General features: G+C 48.8%; 1 protein-coding gene across 3 annotated transcripts in view; it reads left to right on the forward strand.

Annotated features, from left to right (window-relative positions):
* The window catches only part of ddx43 (DEAD (Asp-Glu-Ala-Asp) box polypeptide 43), a 91,429-nt gene that overhangs the window by 52,347 nt on the left and 21,324 nt on the right, over positions 1–17,758 (forward strand). For 2 of the 3 annotated variants that reach the window (XM_070884777.1, XM_070884779.1), the window contains 5 exons: positions 8–108; positions 1,657–1,744; positions 4,121–4,248; positions 7,918–8,027; positions 17,546–17,684. In XM_070884777.1, coding sequence (XP_070740878.1) covers positions 8–108; positions 1,657–1,744; positions 4,121–4,248; positions 7,918–8,027; positions 17,546–17,684 — 566 coding nt within the window. The remainder of the gene's footprint in view (positions 1–7; positions 109–1,656; positions 1,745–4,120; positions 4,249–7,917; positions 8,028–17,545; positions 17,685–17,758) is intronic. The other variant, XM_070884778.1, reaches the window with a different exon arrangement.

Below are 17,758 nucleotides of genomic sequence, written 5' to 3' on the forward strand. Positions count from 1 at the left end.
TTAACAGGTATTGGATGAGGCAGATCGAATGTTGGATATGGGATTTGAACCTCAGATTATGAAGATTATTTTGGACATACGACCCGATAGACAGACCATTATGACCAGGTAGAAAATGCTAGCTTGATTTATTCATCAGCCCAAGTCATTTTCTGTAGACATTTCCAAGTTAATGAATCTTTCCGAATTGATCAAGAACTATTCAGTGGTGGAGGCGGTGAGGCCAAGGCCCAGCTCCCACTTGCCACCAGTGACCCTGCTGGCAATGTGGGCAGAATCAGGCTGTGTGATGCCTTCTGATCGAGCAGCTCGTCACATTGGCAGAGATACCAGGGGGTGGCGGCTGGCTGTGGGAGGATACCCCGACATTTTCAGGGAAGCGATGGCTCAGAAATCCCGCTTTCTCCTTCCCGCGGGCGTTCGACTAGATTTTAGAGAAAAAAATGCGCACCTACCTGAAGCTGCTGCGCCTGCGCGAGATCCCGATCCTAAGGCCTTCGCTCCCTGCGCGTCGCAGCGCGTGCTCGTAGGGACGTCCGTAGGCTGCAGCTGGAGTCACATGGCTCTGGCCAGCCAATCAAGGTACAGTATTTTCTCATTCATAATAATGGAATTTTGTAAGTTGGAGTTCCCATTATGAATGACAAACCCCCCCCCCGCCCCCAAACACCCAAAACACTAATAAAAAATAGAAAATATACTACATATTTAAGATTCATTTAAATTAGTTGTTAATGTCATTAAAAAAATATATATTTTCCTGATTTTTAAAAAGTTTTAAAAATTATGCCTTAAAATAAACTTACCGTAGTGGGGAGGGTTTTTAACAATAAAGTATGTTTTCATAACTTTATTTTAATATGTTTTTGTGTGTTTTAAAACACTTGCGCCAGTAAAAGTAGGCTATGCACCTGCTTTTATCAGGCACAAGATTTTTGAAGACATTTGCTCGGCAAGATATGCGTAAATCCCACAGTCTTGCCCAAGAAATGTCCTCGCTCCCGATCTGGCTACGATCTGTCACGCTCCAGCTAGACAGATCGGAAAAGCCGGTTTTCGGTGCATGTGCATTGATGCCTTCCCGGGTCTGTAGAAACTTCGTACGGGCCCGGGACATCGGAATTTCTACCCCAGTGAAACAGGCTGGGGCAAGGAAAGAGAAAACTGGAGCACTAAATACACCAATACAGCTCTGCGCAGTTGTGGTTTTTACTTCTTTGTTGGAACAGTCTGCAAGTGCATAAAGTTACATACTAAGCTGAGCTACAGCCACCATTAGATACAGAGAGGATGTTTCCCCTTGTGGGGGAATCTAGAACTAGGGGGCACAGTTTCAGAATAAGGGATCGCCCATTTAAGACGGAGGTGAGGAGAAATTTCTTCTCAAAGAGTGGTGAATCTTTGGAATTCTCTGCCCCAGAGAGCTGTGGAGGCTGGGTCATTGAATATATTCAAGGTGGAGATAGACAGATGTTTGAACAATAGGGGAGTCGAGGGCTATGGGGAGCGAGCAGGGAAGTGGAGTTGAGGCCAAGATCAGATAAGCCATGATCTTATTGAATGGCGGAGCAGGCTCGAGGGGCCAAATGGCCTACTCCTGTTCTTATATCTTATGTTCTTATTATGTGTTGTTCACCCTTTCTCCTCCCTCTGCAGTGCCACATGGCCTGATGGGGTTCGGAGATTATCAAAATCATATCTGAAGAATGCGATGATGGTTTATGTCGGGACTCTGGATTTGGCAGTGAGTACGGGACAATCAGTGTTTTGGATTTGTTTGGAATCGATTGAACACTTTCAGAAAGTTACTGCAATTGACATAGTGTGCCAGCACCAGCGGTTTTGTTGTGGTGAAATAGGTGTGGGGTTTGTTGTACTATCGAGAGCACCAGGGTTCTGAGCTCAGCATGAAGCTCCATTCACCACAGCTAAATACAGCTAACATTGGCAGAGGTTCACAACCGTTAAAAGGGTCATTAAACCCAGCTCTGATTTAAACAACAATAACTTTTATTTATATAGCACCTTTAACGTAGTAAAACATCCCAAGACGCTTCACAGCAATGTTATAAGACAAAACAGATAAATTTGACTCCGTGCCACATAAGAAGAAATTACGGCAGATGACCAAATGCTTGGTCAAAGAGGTAGGTTTTAAGGGGCGTCTTAAAGGAGGAAAGAGAGGCGGAGAGGTTTAGGGAGGGAGTTCCAGAGCTTAGGGCCCAGGCAGCTGAAGGCACAGCCACTGATGGTTAAGCAGTTATAATGCTGCCCTCAAGAGGGTATCATTAGAGGAGTGCAGACATCTCTGGGATTGTGAGGCTGAAAGAGATTACAGAGAAAAGGAGGGGCGAGGCCATGGAGGGATTTGTAAACGAGAATGAGAATTTTGAAATCGAGGCGTTGCTTAACTGTGAGTCAATGTAGTTACAGTAAGTGTGAAGACTATAGTGTGGAGCTAGTACAGACCTGTTGGTAAAGTTACATGGAATATTCGTCAATACATAGTCAAAATTATGTTACGTCAACACAAGCCAAGTGTCATAACTAACCTAGGAGACAGGATCGAGGGGCTTAGAGGGTTAAATTATGAGGGCAGGTTGCATTGATTAGGTTTGTATTCTAGTTGAGGGGTGATCTCATTGAGGTATTTAAAATGATAATGGGATTCGATAGGATTCCTGAGATGCAGAGGTTGTCTTATGAAGAAAGGTTGGGCCTATACTCATTGGAGTTTAGAAGAATGAAAGGTAATCTTATTGAAACATACAGGATTCTGAGGGGGCTTGACAAGGTAGTTGCAGAGAGGATATTTCCCCTCATGGGGGAATCTAGGGGGCATAGTTTCAGAATAAGGGGCCACTCATTTAAAACGGAGATGAGAAGGAATTTCTTCTCTGAAAGTCCTAAATCTTTGGAATTCTCTGCCCCAGAGAGCTGTGGAGGCTGGGTCATTGACTATATTTAAGGTGGAGATTTTTGAACGATAAGGGAGTCAAGGGTTATGGGAAGCAGGCAGGGAAGTGGAGTTGAAGCCAGGATCAGATCAGCCATGATCTTATTGAATGGCGGAGCAGGCTCAAGGGACCAAATGGCCTACTTCTGCTCCTATTTCTTATGATCTTATGATAGATAGAGAGAAACTATTTCCTCTGGTGATGGAATCCAGAACAAAGGGACATAATCTTAAAATTAGAGCTAGGCCGTTCACACAAAGGGTAGTGGAAATCTGGAACTCTTTGCGCCCCCCCAACCCCTAAAAAACTGTGGATGCTGGGGGTCAATTGGAACTTTCAAGGCTGAGATTGATAAATTTTTGCTAGATAGCGAGGAATATGGATCAAAGACGGGTAGGTGGAGCTGAGATACAGATCAGCCGTGATCTATTTGAGTGGTGGAGCAGGCTCGAGGGGCTGAATGGCCTGCTCTTGTTCCTAATGGTCCTGTGCTAAGTGTGTATATAAGGGTAAGTTCAACAATCCAGTGGGGAGACTTGGTCAAAAGAGGTGCCATCAGAGATAGTGTCAATCCTCCAACCTGTGCTCTCTCCATGCTGGGGGAGCAGCTTTGCTAATTCTAGCCAGTTGTGCCAAATACATAGCATGTTTCATCATCATAGGTGGTCCCTTGGAATCGAGGAAGACTTGCTTCCACTCTTAGAATGAACCCTTCGGTGGCTGAACAGTCCAATACGAGAGCCACAGTCCCTGCCACAGGTGGGACAGACAGTCGTTGAGGGTAAGGGAGCGTGGGACAGGTTTGCCGCGCATTCCTTCCGCTGCCTGCGCTTATTTTTCTGCATGCTCTCGCAGTGCTCAGCGCCCTCCCGGATGCACGTCCTCCACTCGGGCAGTCTTTGGCCAGGGACTCCCAGCTGTCAGTGGGGATGCCGCACTTTATCAGGGAGGCTTTGAGGGCGTCCTTGTAACGTTTCCTCTGTCCAGCTGCCTGAGGAAAAGAGTGTTCGAAGACCAGGCCCTCAAATCTGCCTCCAAGCTCATGGTCTACAGGGCTGTATCAGTAGCATGTTTATGATGTCATGAAATCACCACACTGGATATGTTTATACAATAAAGGAGGAGGATGCTTGTAGGAAGATTTTTAATCCTTTCTCTTGTAGGCAGTGGAGACAGTGGAACAAAATGTACTGGTTATCCCTGAAGAGGAGAAAAGAAGCTACACGCTTCACTTCATTAAATCCATGAAGCCCGAGGACAAAGTCATCATCTTTGTGGGAAGAAAGCTCATGTATGTTCAGTTGTTAGCTGTGTGTTACTAATGGTGCTCTGTCTTTCCTCACTTCTCTTCATTGATGTTTGTCGAATGTCTGAGAGTTTACAAAAGCCCAGAGATTCCATGTTGTGGGATAGCCACTGCCAAGTGAGAGCTGTTTGGCCCACAGTAATTGGGATGGTAGTTTCCATCAGAATATTGTACTGCTCCTGCAGAGAAAAACAGCTGCATCTCTGTCGGCAACAGCCCAGCTCAGGGTGTGGCAGCAATCGAATGGTCTGATTACAGAAAGAAAAAAGCATCTTGCATTTATATAGCGGCTTTCACAAACTCAGGACATTTCAAAGCGCTTGACAGCCAATAAAACATTTTGGAAGTGCAGTCACTGTTGTACTGTGGGAAACGCGGTGGCTAATTTGTGCGCAGCAAGCTCCCACAAACGGCAATGTGATAATGACCAGGTAATCTGTTTTTAGTGATGTTGGTTCAGGGATAACTATTGGCTGGGACACCAGGAGAAGTCCCCTGTTCATTACAGTGGAGGTTGGGAAGAAATGAGTTGTCTGGATGTTGATTCCTGATATCTTTCCGGTGTTTTAGCACTGTGTTGCCTTAGTTCCAGGAGTATAGCTGGTGGGGTAATGTCAGGAGTCCTGCACTTCAAGGGGTGCAACCACAATGGCCGGGGGGGGGGGGCTCCTTATGGGTGCATTTCAGGGAGAGGAGACCATCTCAAAGCAGTGCTCAACTACCCCAAAACAGAGTTTAGGGTTTGCATTAAAATCACAAGATTAGATTCACTAATAGCTTTCAAAGGGGAGTTGGATAAGTCCTTATGCAAAATTGCAGGTCCATGGGGAAAGGGCAGGGGAGGGGGAATAATTGGATCGCTCTTTCAAAGTGCTGGCACGATGGGCTGAATGGCAAGATTCCATTAAAATTAGAAATTGTATTTCTGGTCATCTGATTTAGAATCTGACTGTGGAAGATTGTCCAGTGATAAATTTGCAGCCCTGAGGAGGATTCTTTCAAACATAAACAATAACTGATCCTGATTGGACTCTATCACACGCTTGTCTTTTTGTCTAGAAATGCTTCTAACCCAGCGGAAGGGTGCTTTATCACTGTTCTTTACACCAAGTCTACAGCACAGAAACAGGCTATTCAGCCCAACTGGTCCATGCCTGTGTTTAAGCTGCACACCAGCCTCCTCCCACCCTATCACCATAACCTTTTCACTGTCTGTACTGTCTCAGTCCACAATCCGTGGCTCCATTGAGTTCCCAGTTTGAGCTGGACTATTTTGGGAAGGCCCATTTTAATGCCATAGGGGGAGGTGGGGTCTAGAGGAAGAATATTGTCTCTCAAACATGTCCTGTACACCTGGTGTGGCTCAGATTAGCACTGTGAGCAGGTCATCCTGTGACCACTCGGGGAAATCGCACCCGATCCCTTCCCGCAAACAGCCCCCTGATTATTTATCCCATTTTGTGAACTTTCAATCGACCCTGTTTTTGGACTCGCTATGGCATTGTGTTTGAAGGTTGTAATCTCATCTCTCTTGTAACTATAGCATACGGGATTTCTGTTTGTGGAATGATAAAGGAGGATAGAAAGGGAATAGTCTCTTCAGCCCATCAACCCTGCCCTTTCCACCGTTGAATTAAATCTTTACAACGGGACATTTTACACTAAAACATCTCTTTCTGATCTGCAGGCTGCCCCTTGGCGATGTCATTCTCAGACACGGCCAGGTTAAACATGTACACTGCCGGCACCCAGCCCTGCCTCATCACCTCCTCTCCCTTGACCACTCCACTGCGCCAGTGATGTCAGCCTGGTTGTTCAACGTCCAATTTTGCATAGAAACAGAAATTTACAGCGCAGGAGGAGGCCATTTCGGCCCATCGTGTCCGCGGCGGCCGACAAAGAGCCGCATGGCCCTTGACGGATCCAATGCATATCGGGAGCGAGGACATTTACACGGGCGAGATTGCGGGATTTACCCATATCTTGTCCAGTAAATGTCCTCAAAACTCTTGCGCCTGATGAAAGCAGGCACATAGCCTACTTTTACAGGCGCAAGAGTTTTAAAACACACAAAAACATAAAATTAAATTAAAAAAAAAACATTTTATTGTTTAAAAACCCTCCCCACTGCGGTAAGTTTATTTTAAACTATAATTTTAAAAACTTTGAAAAATCGTTAAAAATATTTTTTTATATATAAAAGACATAAATAACTTTAATTTAAATTAATGTTAAATATGTGGTGTATTTTTCTATTTTTTATTAGTGTTTGAGGGGGTGGGTTCTCAATCATAATGGGAACTCCAACTTCCATTTTAATTTGATTGCACTTCTGCGAAGCACCTTGTGGGGGAGCGCTTTGCGTAAAGGCACTGTGTGAATGCTGCTTGTTGTGTAGTCATGTTTCACAGGAAACAATACGGGAATAAATTGTCCAGCTAGTTTTGTTTCTGCTGAATCGAAACTCCGGTGCTCAAAATAACCAACTTGTCAATCAAGCTGTTGGTGAGCTTGCTTCCTGTAAATATCTCTAGCACCAGGAAAGAAATTGGCCAGCTTGTGGAAAACCTGAGTAAAGCTTTGGACCGTGCGGGCAGAATGTGTCATTCAACCCGGGTCTGCGGCAATTCACTTTGTGTTAACCCCATGGTTTCTGTTTTTTATTTCAACTATGACATGGGGACATGCATCTAATCTCCTACAAAATTATTTCTGGTAAACACTTAGTCTGAATGCTCATCTAAGTTGTGACTGGGCGAAATGTGTCGAACTAGTCGTGCAAGAAGAGGCAGGCTGCTTAAACCAAACTGTGTGTACATTTAAAAAGCGGTATTTAAATCTGTAGAAGGTACGGGAGCTGATGGCACTTTGCATGGGGCAGTAAATCTGTGCTGGACGTTGGAGGTGTATCAGTCAGTCATAGGAAATCCCTCGGAATCGAGGAAGACTTGCTTCCACTCTTTTTAAAAAAAAAAAAAAGTCCTTTAGGTGGCTGAACAGCCCAATATGAGAACCACAGTCCCTGTCACAGATGGGACAGACAGTAGTTGAAGGAAGGGGTGGGTGGGACTGGTTTGCCGCACGCTCTTTCCACTGCCTGCGCTTGATTTCTGCATGCTCTCGGCGACAAGACTCGAGGGCTCAGCGCCCTCTCGGATGCACTTCCTCCACTTAGGGCGGTCTATGGCCAGGGACTCCCAGTTGTCGGTGGGGATGTTGCACTTTATCAGGGAGGCTTTGAGGGTGTCCTTGAAACGTTCCCTCTGCCCAACTTTGGCTCGTTTGCCGTGAAGGAATAGAGCGCTTGCTTTGGGAGTCTTGTGTCGGGCATGCGGACAATGTGGCCCGCCCAACGGAGCTGGTCGAGTGTGGTCGGTGCTTCAATGCTAGGGATGTTGGCCTGGTCGAGGATGTTGGTGCGTCTGTCCTCCCAGGATCTTGTGGAGACATCGTTGGTGGTATTTCTCCAGCGACTTGAGATGTCTACTGTGTATGGTCCATGCCGTGCTGCCTTGACGGTTCCACCCCCGCCCCCCCCACATTCCGAGTTTCAATCAGGCGGGGGCTGGAGGCACTGCTCAGAAAGATGGCTTTCTTTTAGTCTGCATGTTTTTGGCAGGTAACTAATTGAATCTCGATTGTACCTGGTTCTAGAGCCGATGACTTGTCGAGTGATTTCAGTCTGCAGGGGATCCCCGTCCAGTCTCTTCATGGCGATCGGGAGCAGTGTGATCGAGAACAAGCCCTGGAAGATTTTAAAGAAGGTACCTCAAAGGGTTATTTCTGTAACCGCAAAAAGCTTGGGGTTGAGGCAGTTGCGCATCAAGTAAAAGATTGCAGCAGCCCGTGGAAATTTGAGCTGTGGCTGACTCTTTTGCAACCTTTCAGTTATTTCAAATTCGCGGTTTGCTTTAGACTCCCTCCCCCGAGGCGTCTTGTGACATGTTCGGCTGTTGCCTTTGTTTCTGGAGAATGTTGACTTGCTGTTGAGTGTGCCAGGTTGCATTAACAAGTGTCCACAGGCTATGTCGCTCACACTGAGCTCCAGAGCAGAGCACCTCTCTCTCAGTAATCCTGGCCTACCCACGCTGTGCAAATCTAAATCAGTGGGAGGAGCACTTGAGAAGGTGACTGAGGGTTGCCAACTCGAGTTGGATGTAAAAGAAAGACTTGCATTTATATAGCGTCTTTCACGACCACCGGACGTCTCAGAACGATCACAGCCAATGAAGTACTTTTGGAGTGCAGTCACTGTTGTAATGTGGGAAACGCGGCAGCCAATTTGCACACAGCCAGCTCTCACAATGACCAGATAATCTGTTTGTGTTATGTTGATTGAGGGATAAATATTGGCCAGGACACCAGGGGGTAACTCCCATGCTCTTCTTCGAAATAGTGCCGTGGGATCTTTTGCAACCACCTGAGAGCAGACGGGGCCTCGGTTTAATGTCTCATCCGAAAGACAGCACCTCCGACAGTGCAGCACTCCCTCAGCACTGCACTGGAGTGTCAGCCTAGATTCTGTGCTCAAGTCTCTGGAGTGGGACTTGAACCCACAACCTTCTGGCTCCGAAGTGAGAGTGCTGCCCACTGAGCCACAGCTGATACTTCTGGAGATTTCATCGTATGACCTCCAACTGCCCCGTCCGGTCTAACAGCATTTTGTGCCTCATCTTGAATATTTTCATAACTAACAAATGAAAGCATTCAAAGACAATGACAGAAACACAATGACTTTAGTGCTCTGTGACTCTTCCCCCGGGTTTTGCTCGCTGCAGCGTCCAGGAGATGAAACTTTCATTCCTGGAGACGTCCGGACAATCCCGGAAGGTTGGCAAATCCTACTGAAGGTGCAGTCTAAGCGATAGATTGCAAGGCAGAAAGTTCGGGATGAGAATTCCAGAGAGCAGGCAGGGTGCCACCTTGGAAAGGGCTGCGGGAACGTTGCAGCGTAAAAGGTCGCAGGGGCAGAGTGGAGGGACATGACCTCCAGGAAGTGGAAGTGACCTAAGTGGGGTGTTTCTGTCCATAGTTTAATGTATTGCACTGCGTAGTTTAAAAAGCAGGTTGCTTTGTGATAGTTACTGCACTGCCCTCAAGGCAGCTTCTGCCACTGCGTGCTGGAGAATTGTACAAATCCCCTGCCTGACGCCATTTAGGAGAAAACCAGCAAAGTTGTTGTTTGCTGGCAGACACTATGGGTAGACATTCCTTTGAGTGCATTTCCGTGGGCAGAACGGGCTTTGGAGCAGGCCAGGCGCCTGATCCCATGGGCGGGCAAAGACCCCAGATTGATGGAGCTGATTAATTAAAATACAGTGGATGGGCTGTCAGCCTCTGCTCACACTGTTGGTCGGCTCATCGTCCGATGGGGGCGCCCATTGCACGTACTCGTGGCGTCATTTAAACGCAACCTACACATCTTAAAGGGCAGGTGCAAATTGGCTACAGGCATCTATCCCGGAGGATTGTGGACAATGACAGGCGCAGAGAGACTGCCAGGGCCCCCCCGTTTTCGGACACTACGTTGGAGGTTTTGGTGGAGGAGGTGGGCAGGATGAACGGGCATCTTGCATCTGCCAGGCGGCAGGAAGATTTCCAGGCAAGCTGCCCGGCGTAATTGGCAGAGGTGGCAGAGTGGGTCAATGCGAGGCGTATCGCCGGCAGGACGTGGATGCACTGCAGGAAGAAGTTCAATGACCTCATGAGGTTAGCTACAGTAAGCCTCCTAACATAGAAAGGTCACCCGGTCTGGATGGGATGCATCCTAGTTTGTTGAGGGAAGTAAGGATGGAAATTGCAGAGGCTCTGGCTACAATCTTCTAATCCTCCTTGGGTATAGGGGGGGGGTGGTGCCCTTGGGTATGGGGGGGTGGGGGTGGTGCCCTTGGCTATGGGTGGGGGGGGGGGTGCGCTGTCAGAGGACTGGAGGGTTCAAAATGTTCAAAAAGGGGAGAAGGATAAATGTGTCAACTACAGGCCAGTCAGCCTAACGTCGGGACATTTTTGGAGACTCCGGGACAAAATGAATTGGCTTTTGGAAAAGTGTGGGCTAATAAATGAAAGTCAGCACGGACTTATTAAAGGCAAATCGTGTTTGACTAACTTGATCGAGGTATTTGATGAAGTAAGAGAAGGTTGATTAAGGTAGTGCGGTTGGCGTTGTGTATATGGACATTCAAAAGTCGTTTGACAAAGTACCACATAATAGGCTTGCTAGCAAAATTAAAACCCATGGGATTAAAAGGACAGCGGCAGCATGGATACATAACTGGCTACGGGACAGAAAGCAGAGAGTGTGGTGAACAGTTGTTTTTCAGACTGGAGGGAGGTATACAGTGGTGTCCCCTAGGTCGGTTTTGGGATCACTGCTCTTTTTGATATATATTAATGATCTGGACTTGGACATAATTTCAAAGTTTGCAAATGATAGGAAATGTAGTAAACATTGAGGTGGATAGTAACAGACTTCAGGAGGACATAGACAGACTGGTAAAATGGGCCGATACGTGGCAGATGAAATGTAATGCAGAGAAGTCACCAAGAAATCCAACAGGGAATTCAGAAGGAACTCCTTTACCCAGAGAGTGGTGAGAATGTGGAACTCACGACCACAGGGAGTGGTTGAGGCGAATAGTATAGAAGCTTTTAAGGGGAGGCTAGACAAGCATGTGAGGGAGAAGGGAACAGAGGGTTATGCTGATAGATTTAGATGAGGAAGGATGGGAGGAGGCTCGAGTGGAGCATAAACGCCAGCATGGCCTGTTTCTGTGTTGTATATCCTATGTAAGTGCAAAGTGGTCAGAAGATCGAGGAGAGGCAGTATGAACGAAACAGTACAATTTTAAAGGGGTGCAGGAACAGAGACCTGGTGCTCTATGTCCACAAATCTTTGAAGGTGGCAGTTGAGAAGGCTGTTTAAAAATAAAAGCATATGGGATCCTTGACTTTATTAATAGAGTACAAAAGGAAGGAATTTATTCTAAGCCTTTATAAAACACTGGTTAGGTCCCTGCTGGAGTATTGTGTCCAATTCTGGGCACCGCACTTTAGGCAGGATGTTGAGGCCTTGGAGAGGGTGCAGAGGAGATTGACTAGAATCGTAGTGGGGATATGGGACTTCATTTATGTGGTGAGACTAGAGAAGCTGGGGTTGTTCTCCTTAGAGAGCGGAGAAGGTTAAGAGGAGATTTGTTAGCGGTGTTCAAAATCATGAAAGGTTTTGATAGAGTAAATAAGGAGAAACTATTTCCAGTGGCAGGAAGGTCAGTAACCAGAGGACGCAGAATGAAAATGTCCAAAGCTCAAGATCCAGAGGCGATATGAGGGAAAAAAAATGATGATCTGGAATACACTGCCTAAAAGGGTAGTGGAAGCAGATTCAAGAGTAACTTTCAAAAGAGAATTGGATATATACTTGAAGGGAAAGAAATTACAGGGTTATGGGAAAAGAACAGGGGAGTGGGATTAATTGGATAGCTCTGACAAAAAGCCAGTGGGCTCAATGGCCGCCTGTGCTGTAAGATTCCATGATATCTCTCTCTCATTATCTTTGCACTACCTGTTGCCCCTACACTCACAGCCCTTCCATCTCTCGATTACCACAACTCTGCTACAGTTATTGCAGCACGCTTCCCTCCACCATCTTCACCTCCCTCTGCAGCACACTGCACCAGCTACTAAGGACATAACATAAGAAATAGGAGCAGGAGTAGGCAATACGGCTTCTCGAGCCTGCTCCGCCATAGAAATATAGAAAATAGGTGCAGGAGCAAGCCATTCAGCCCTTCGAGCCTGCACCACCATTCGATATGATCATGGCTGATCAGGCAACTTCAGTACCCCACTCCTGCCTCCTCTCCATACCCCCTGATCCCTTTAGCCGTAAGGGATCTGGACTCAACAAATTTCTGTGGTAGAGAATTTAATCCGATCATGGCTGATCCGATCCCTGCCCACTCCCCATAACTCCTTATTCCTTTATCGGTTAAGAAACTGCCTCTCTCTGTCTTAACTCTCCTCACCATTGCTTCCTCACACCTGTGCCATCTTGCACACACCAGTAACACAGTTCCACCCTGTCAGGCACATCCTCTAATCTTCACTGCAGGGGCAGGCTCGCACGCAGTAACAGGGGAAGGGCCACGTTTCACCCATGTACTGTCCCCACTTGAAGAACAGGTGACAGACACTAGTCGGGGGGTGTGACAGGAGTGTGACGTCTGCTGCGGAGAGGGGTTTTCAGCCATCTTTACCTCCTTTGCTTCTCGCGTAAATCTCATCCTGACGCATGGCCCCTGACCGACTTCAGCAACCGCTTTCAGAAGCCGTCTTATCTGTGCTTAGCCGTGGGGCTAAATGCTCACTCAGCTCCAGCAGGTGTCCACAGGCCTCGGGGACAAGAGGGAGGAGGAGGAGGAACACAGCACTGCAAAATAAGAAGCACCACTCAAACTGCGCTCAGGGACCAGCACTGCGCGTAGTTCAGAGGGTCAGCCAGAGGGGTCTCGCTGTGCAAATTGTGCCAGCAACAATGCGCAGGAGGAAGGGGCCGGGGGAGGATGGTGCTGGAGGGGTAGCTCACATCCTACTCCTGCTGCACAGGGTCCAGGTGGAGACATCGGGGCCCACCATTCATAAGGAGACGAGTGACGATCCACACAGACCACCTTAGTTCACTGGGCTGCCCGCAAGCGAGCTTCTGGACAATGTCTGAGAGCATCAAGGACTCCAGCTCCAACTTGTGTGCTGTCTTCGTACAGAGCATCGAGACCATGCAGTCACACATGAAGCGAGTGGTCAGATCTCTGGGCACTGCCATGGGCACTGTTCGGACTGCTTCGATGGAAGCTCCGACTATTGCCACCTTGACTCCGGGTCCCGCATCACCTCTGGATCCGAAAGGCTGAAGGAGAGCGTGGCTAGGGGCTTCGCAAGCCACCCGCACACCTGCACTCTTCTCCCTGCGGAGCAGCGGCAATGCTGAGGCTCAGCTCCCCGAGAGTGGCAGTGGCTCCACGGTGGAGGCGCCTGCTGTTGTGTGCCATCATCCCGCACGACCTGCTCCCCCCCCGCCAGGCGCTCAACCAGTCAACCCCTCCAATCAGGGTTTGCAACCATCTTCAGCCAGAAGGGCCGAATGGATGATCCGTATCGGCTTCCTCCTGAGGCCCCCACCATCACAGAAGCCAGCCGTCAGCCAATTCGATTCACTCCACGTGATATCAAGAAACAGCTGAGTGCACTGGATACAGTAAAGGCAACGGGCCCTGACAACATCCTGGCTGTCATGCAGAAGGCTTGCGCTCCAGAGCTAGCTACGCCTCCAGCCAAGCTGTTCCAGCACAGCTACAACACTGGCATCTGCCCGACAATGTGGAAAACTGCCCAGGTATGTCCTGTCCACAAAAAGCAGGATACATCCAATCCGGCCAGTTACCGCCCCTTCAGTCTACTCTCAATCATCAGCAAAGTGATGGAAAGTGTTGTCGACAGTGCCATCAAGCGGCACTTACTCACCAATAACCTGCTCACCGATGCCCAGTTTGGGTTCCGGCAGGACCGCTCGACCCCAAACTTCATTACGGCCTTGATCCAAACATGGACAATAGAGCTGAATTCCAGAGGTGAGGTGAGAGTGACTGCCCTTGACATCAAATAAGCATTTGACCGAATGTGGCATCAAGGAGCCCTCGTAAAACTGAAGTCGATGGGAATCAGGGGGAAAACTCTCTACTGGCTGGAATCATACCGAGCACAAAGGAAGATGGTTGTATTTGTTGGAGGTCAATGCAACAGGACATCACTGCAGGAGTTGTCAGCCTCAGAACATGGCTGCAGGAGTTGTCAGCCTCAGGACATCACTGCAGGAGTTCCTCAGGGCAGTGTCCTAGGCCCAACCATCTTCAGCTACTTCATCAATGACCTTCTTTTCATCATAAGGTCAGAAATGGGGATGTTCGCTGATGACTGCACAGTGTTCAATTCCATTCGCAACTCCTCAGATAATGAAGCAGTCCGTACCCGCGTGCAACAAGACCTGGACAAGAGTCAGGAAATGACCATCACCAACAAGCGAGAGTCTAACCACCTCCCCTTGATTTTCAATGGCATTACCATCACCGAATCCCCCACCATCAACATCCTGGGGGTCACCATTGGCCAGAACACACACATACTGTTGCTACAAGAGCAGGTCAGAGGCTGGCTATTCTGTGGCTACTGTCTCATCTCCTGACTCTTCACAAGTGTGATGGAATACTCTCCACTTGCCTGGATGAGTGCAGCTCCAACAACACTCAAAAGGCTCAACACCAGCCAGGACAAAGCAGCCTGCTTGATTGGCACCGCCTTCAATATTCACTCCCTCCATCACCGGCGCACCGTGGCTGCAGTGTGTACCATCTACAAGATGCACTGCAGCAACTCACCAAGACTTCTTCGACAGCACCTCCCAAACCCACGACCTCTACCACCTAGAAGGACAAGGGCAGCAGGCGCATGGGAACAGCATCACCTGCAAGTTCCCCTCCAAGTCACACACCATCCTGACTTGGAAATATATCGTTGTTCCTTCATCGTCACTGGGTCAAAATCCTGGAACTCCCTCCCTAACAGCAATGTGGGAGCACCTTCACTACATGAACTGCAGCAGTTTAAGAAAGTGGCTCACCACCACCTTCTCGAGGGGTAAGTAGGGATGGGCAATAAATGCTGGCCTTGCCAGCGACGCCCACATCGCAGGAACAAATGTAAAAAAAAATCAGGTTTCCGCCCCTGCCACAGTACCGAAACGGCTCTTATCGAAGTTACAAATTACATCCTCTAACTGGTAAACTATCTCTCCTCCTCTTTCTCGACCTGCCTGCGACCTTTGACGCAGTTGACCACTCCATCCTCCTCCAACGCCTGCCCACCGACGTCCAGCTGGGTGGGACTGCACTCGCCTGGTTCCGTTCTTATCTATCCAGTCATAATCAGAGAATCTCCTGCAATGACTTCTCTTCCTGCTCCAACACCATTAAATCTGGAGTCCATGTTTGAACCCCTCCAATCGGGTTCCCGCCCCTGCCACAGTACCGAAACGGCTCTCATCAAAGTCACAAATGACATCCTTTGTGACTGTGACAAAGGTAAACTACCCCCCCTCGTCCTTCTCGACTTGTCTGCAGCCTTTGACACGGCTGACCACTCCATCCTCCACCAACGCCTCTCTACCATCATCCAGCTGGGTGAGACTGCACTCGCCTGGTTCCATTCTTATCTATCTAATTGTAGCCAGAGAATCACCAGCAATGGCTTCTCTTCCCACCCCCGCATCGTTACCTCAGGTGGCCCCCAAGGACAAAGACAATGGCCCCCCTCCTATTTCTCATTGACATGTTGCCCCTCGGTGACAACATCCGCAAACATCAGTTTCCACATGTACGCTGACGACACCCAGCTCTACCTCACCACCACCTCTCTCGACCCCTCCACGGTCTCTCAATTGTCAGACTGCTTGTCCGACATCCAGTACTGGATGAGCAGAAATTTCCTCCAACTAACTATTGGGGAGAACGAAGCCATTGTCTGTGGGCCCCCCCCCACCACAAACTGCATTCTCTAGTCACCGACTCCATCCCTCTCCCTAGTAACAGTCTGAGGCTGAACCAGACTGTGTGCAACCTAGGTGTCATATTTGACCCTGAAATGAGCTTCCGACCACATCCGCTCATTACCAAGACCGCCGGTTTCCACCTCCCGTAACATCGCCTGTCTCTGCCCTGCCGCCGCTCATCCGTTGCTGAAACCCTCATCTATGCCTTTGTTACCTCTAGACTTGACTGTTCCAATACTCTCCTGGCTACCACAGAAAGTAGTTGAGGCCAATTCACTAAATATATTCAAAAGGGAGTTAGATAAAGTCATTACTACTCGGGGGATCAAGGGGTATGGCGAGAAAGCAGGAATGGGGTACTGAAGTTGCATGTTCAGCCATGAACTCATTGAATGGCGGTGAAGGCTAGAAGGGCCGAATGGCCTACTCCACCTATTTTCTATGTTTCTAACCTCCCAGCTTCAACTCTCCATAAACTTGAGCTCATCCAACACTCTGCTGACCATACCCTAACTCGCACAAAGTCACTGCTCACTGACCTATATTGGCTCCTGGTCTGGCAACACCTTCATTTTAATATTCTCATCCTTGTTTTCAAGTCCCTCCGTGGCCTCGCCCCTCCCTATCTCTGTAATCTCCTCCAGCCCTACAACTCTCCTCGATCTCTGCGCTCCTCCAGTTTTAGCCTTTTGCACATCCCCCAATTTTAATTACTCGAACATCGGTGGGCGTGCCTTCAGCTGCCTTGGTCCTAAGCTCTGGAACTCCCTCCCTGAACCTCTCCACCTCTTTCCTCCTTTAAGGCGCTCCTTAAAACTTGCCTCTTTAACCAAACTTTTGGTTGCATGTCCCAATATCTCCTTGTAGCTCGGTGTCAAATTTTGTTTGATAACGCTCCTGTAAAGCACCTTGGGACGTTTTACTATGTTGTAAGTAGTAGTACCAGTCAGCACTAGCCGAAGCCCAGTCTACAGAACTCGCTCCAGCAGCGAGAGCCCTTTGAGGTTGACCTCCACAGACGTGTATCTGGGCAGTGGAACATAATCATTTGCTTAATGAGAACTCTCATTTCTCTCATTTATATCGGAGCTTGGCATCATTTCTGAGAGGTGTCATGAGCCAGTTGGTGAGCGGATAACCCTTGTCCCCCCAACAAGCCAGCCTGCCACCTGGGTGGTATAGAGACGGCACTAAGGGCTGACACAGGATGAAACGCCATGACTGCGGCCAGGAAACCGGGCACAGAGCTGCGTGAGGGGGAATGTGGGACAGGGAGTGAGGAGAGTGGGGGTGGGGACATGGGCGGGGGAGAGGGAAAGCCAAGTTCCGGATGGGGTGAGAACTTGGGGGCACGAGCAGAGCGGTCTGAGTTCCGGGTGGGGTGGTGGGGGGGGGGGGGGGCGCGGGGAGAAGGATAAGTCCAGAGGGGAGAGGGCCGAATTACCGGGGGGGGCGAAGAGGGAGGGTTCCGAGAGGCGGGAAGTGCCTGCGGGGGGTTGAGGGGACCGTTGGGAAGAGTCCAGACGGGAGTGGTTGTCCGGGTGAGGGGAGAGGGTTGAGTTTGAGGGGAGTAGGGAAAGAGAGTGAGTGGGGAGGAGTACTCAATGTGTAGAATGTGCAATGCTGGAGGTTTTCAAAGCAAATGATGGACTCTCTTTTCTACCCCCCCCCCCCCCACCCCAGGGAGAGTCCGGATACTTGTTGCGACCGATCTTGCTTCGCGTGGGCTTGATGTGCACGATATCACACACGTGTTCAACTATGACTTTCCTCGCAACATAGAAGAGTATGTGCACAGAATTGGGCGGACTGGAAGAGCTGGGTGGGTGCAGCTACCATCCTTCAGAGTCTCTCTATCGCTCTCTGTCTTTCTCGCCCTCCTTCCCCACCCCCCTC

Source organism: Pristiophorus japonicus, chromosome 7 (assembly GCF_044704955.1).
Source record: "Pristiophorus japonicus isolate sPriJap1 chromosome 7, sPriJap1.hap1, whole genome shotgun sequence".
Lineage (NCBI taxonomy): Eukaryota > Metazoa > Chordata > Chondrichthyes > Pristiophoridae > Pristiophorus > Pristiophorus japonicus.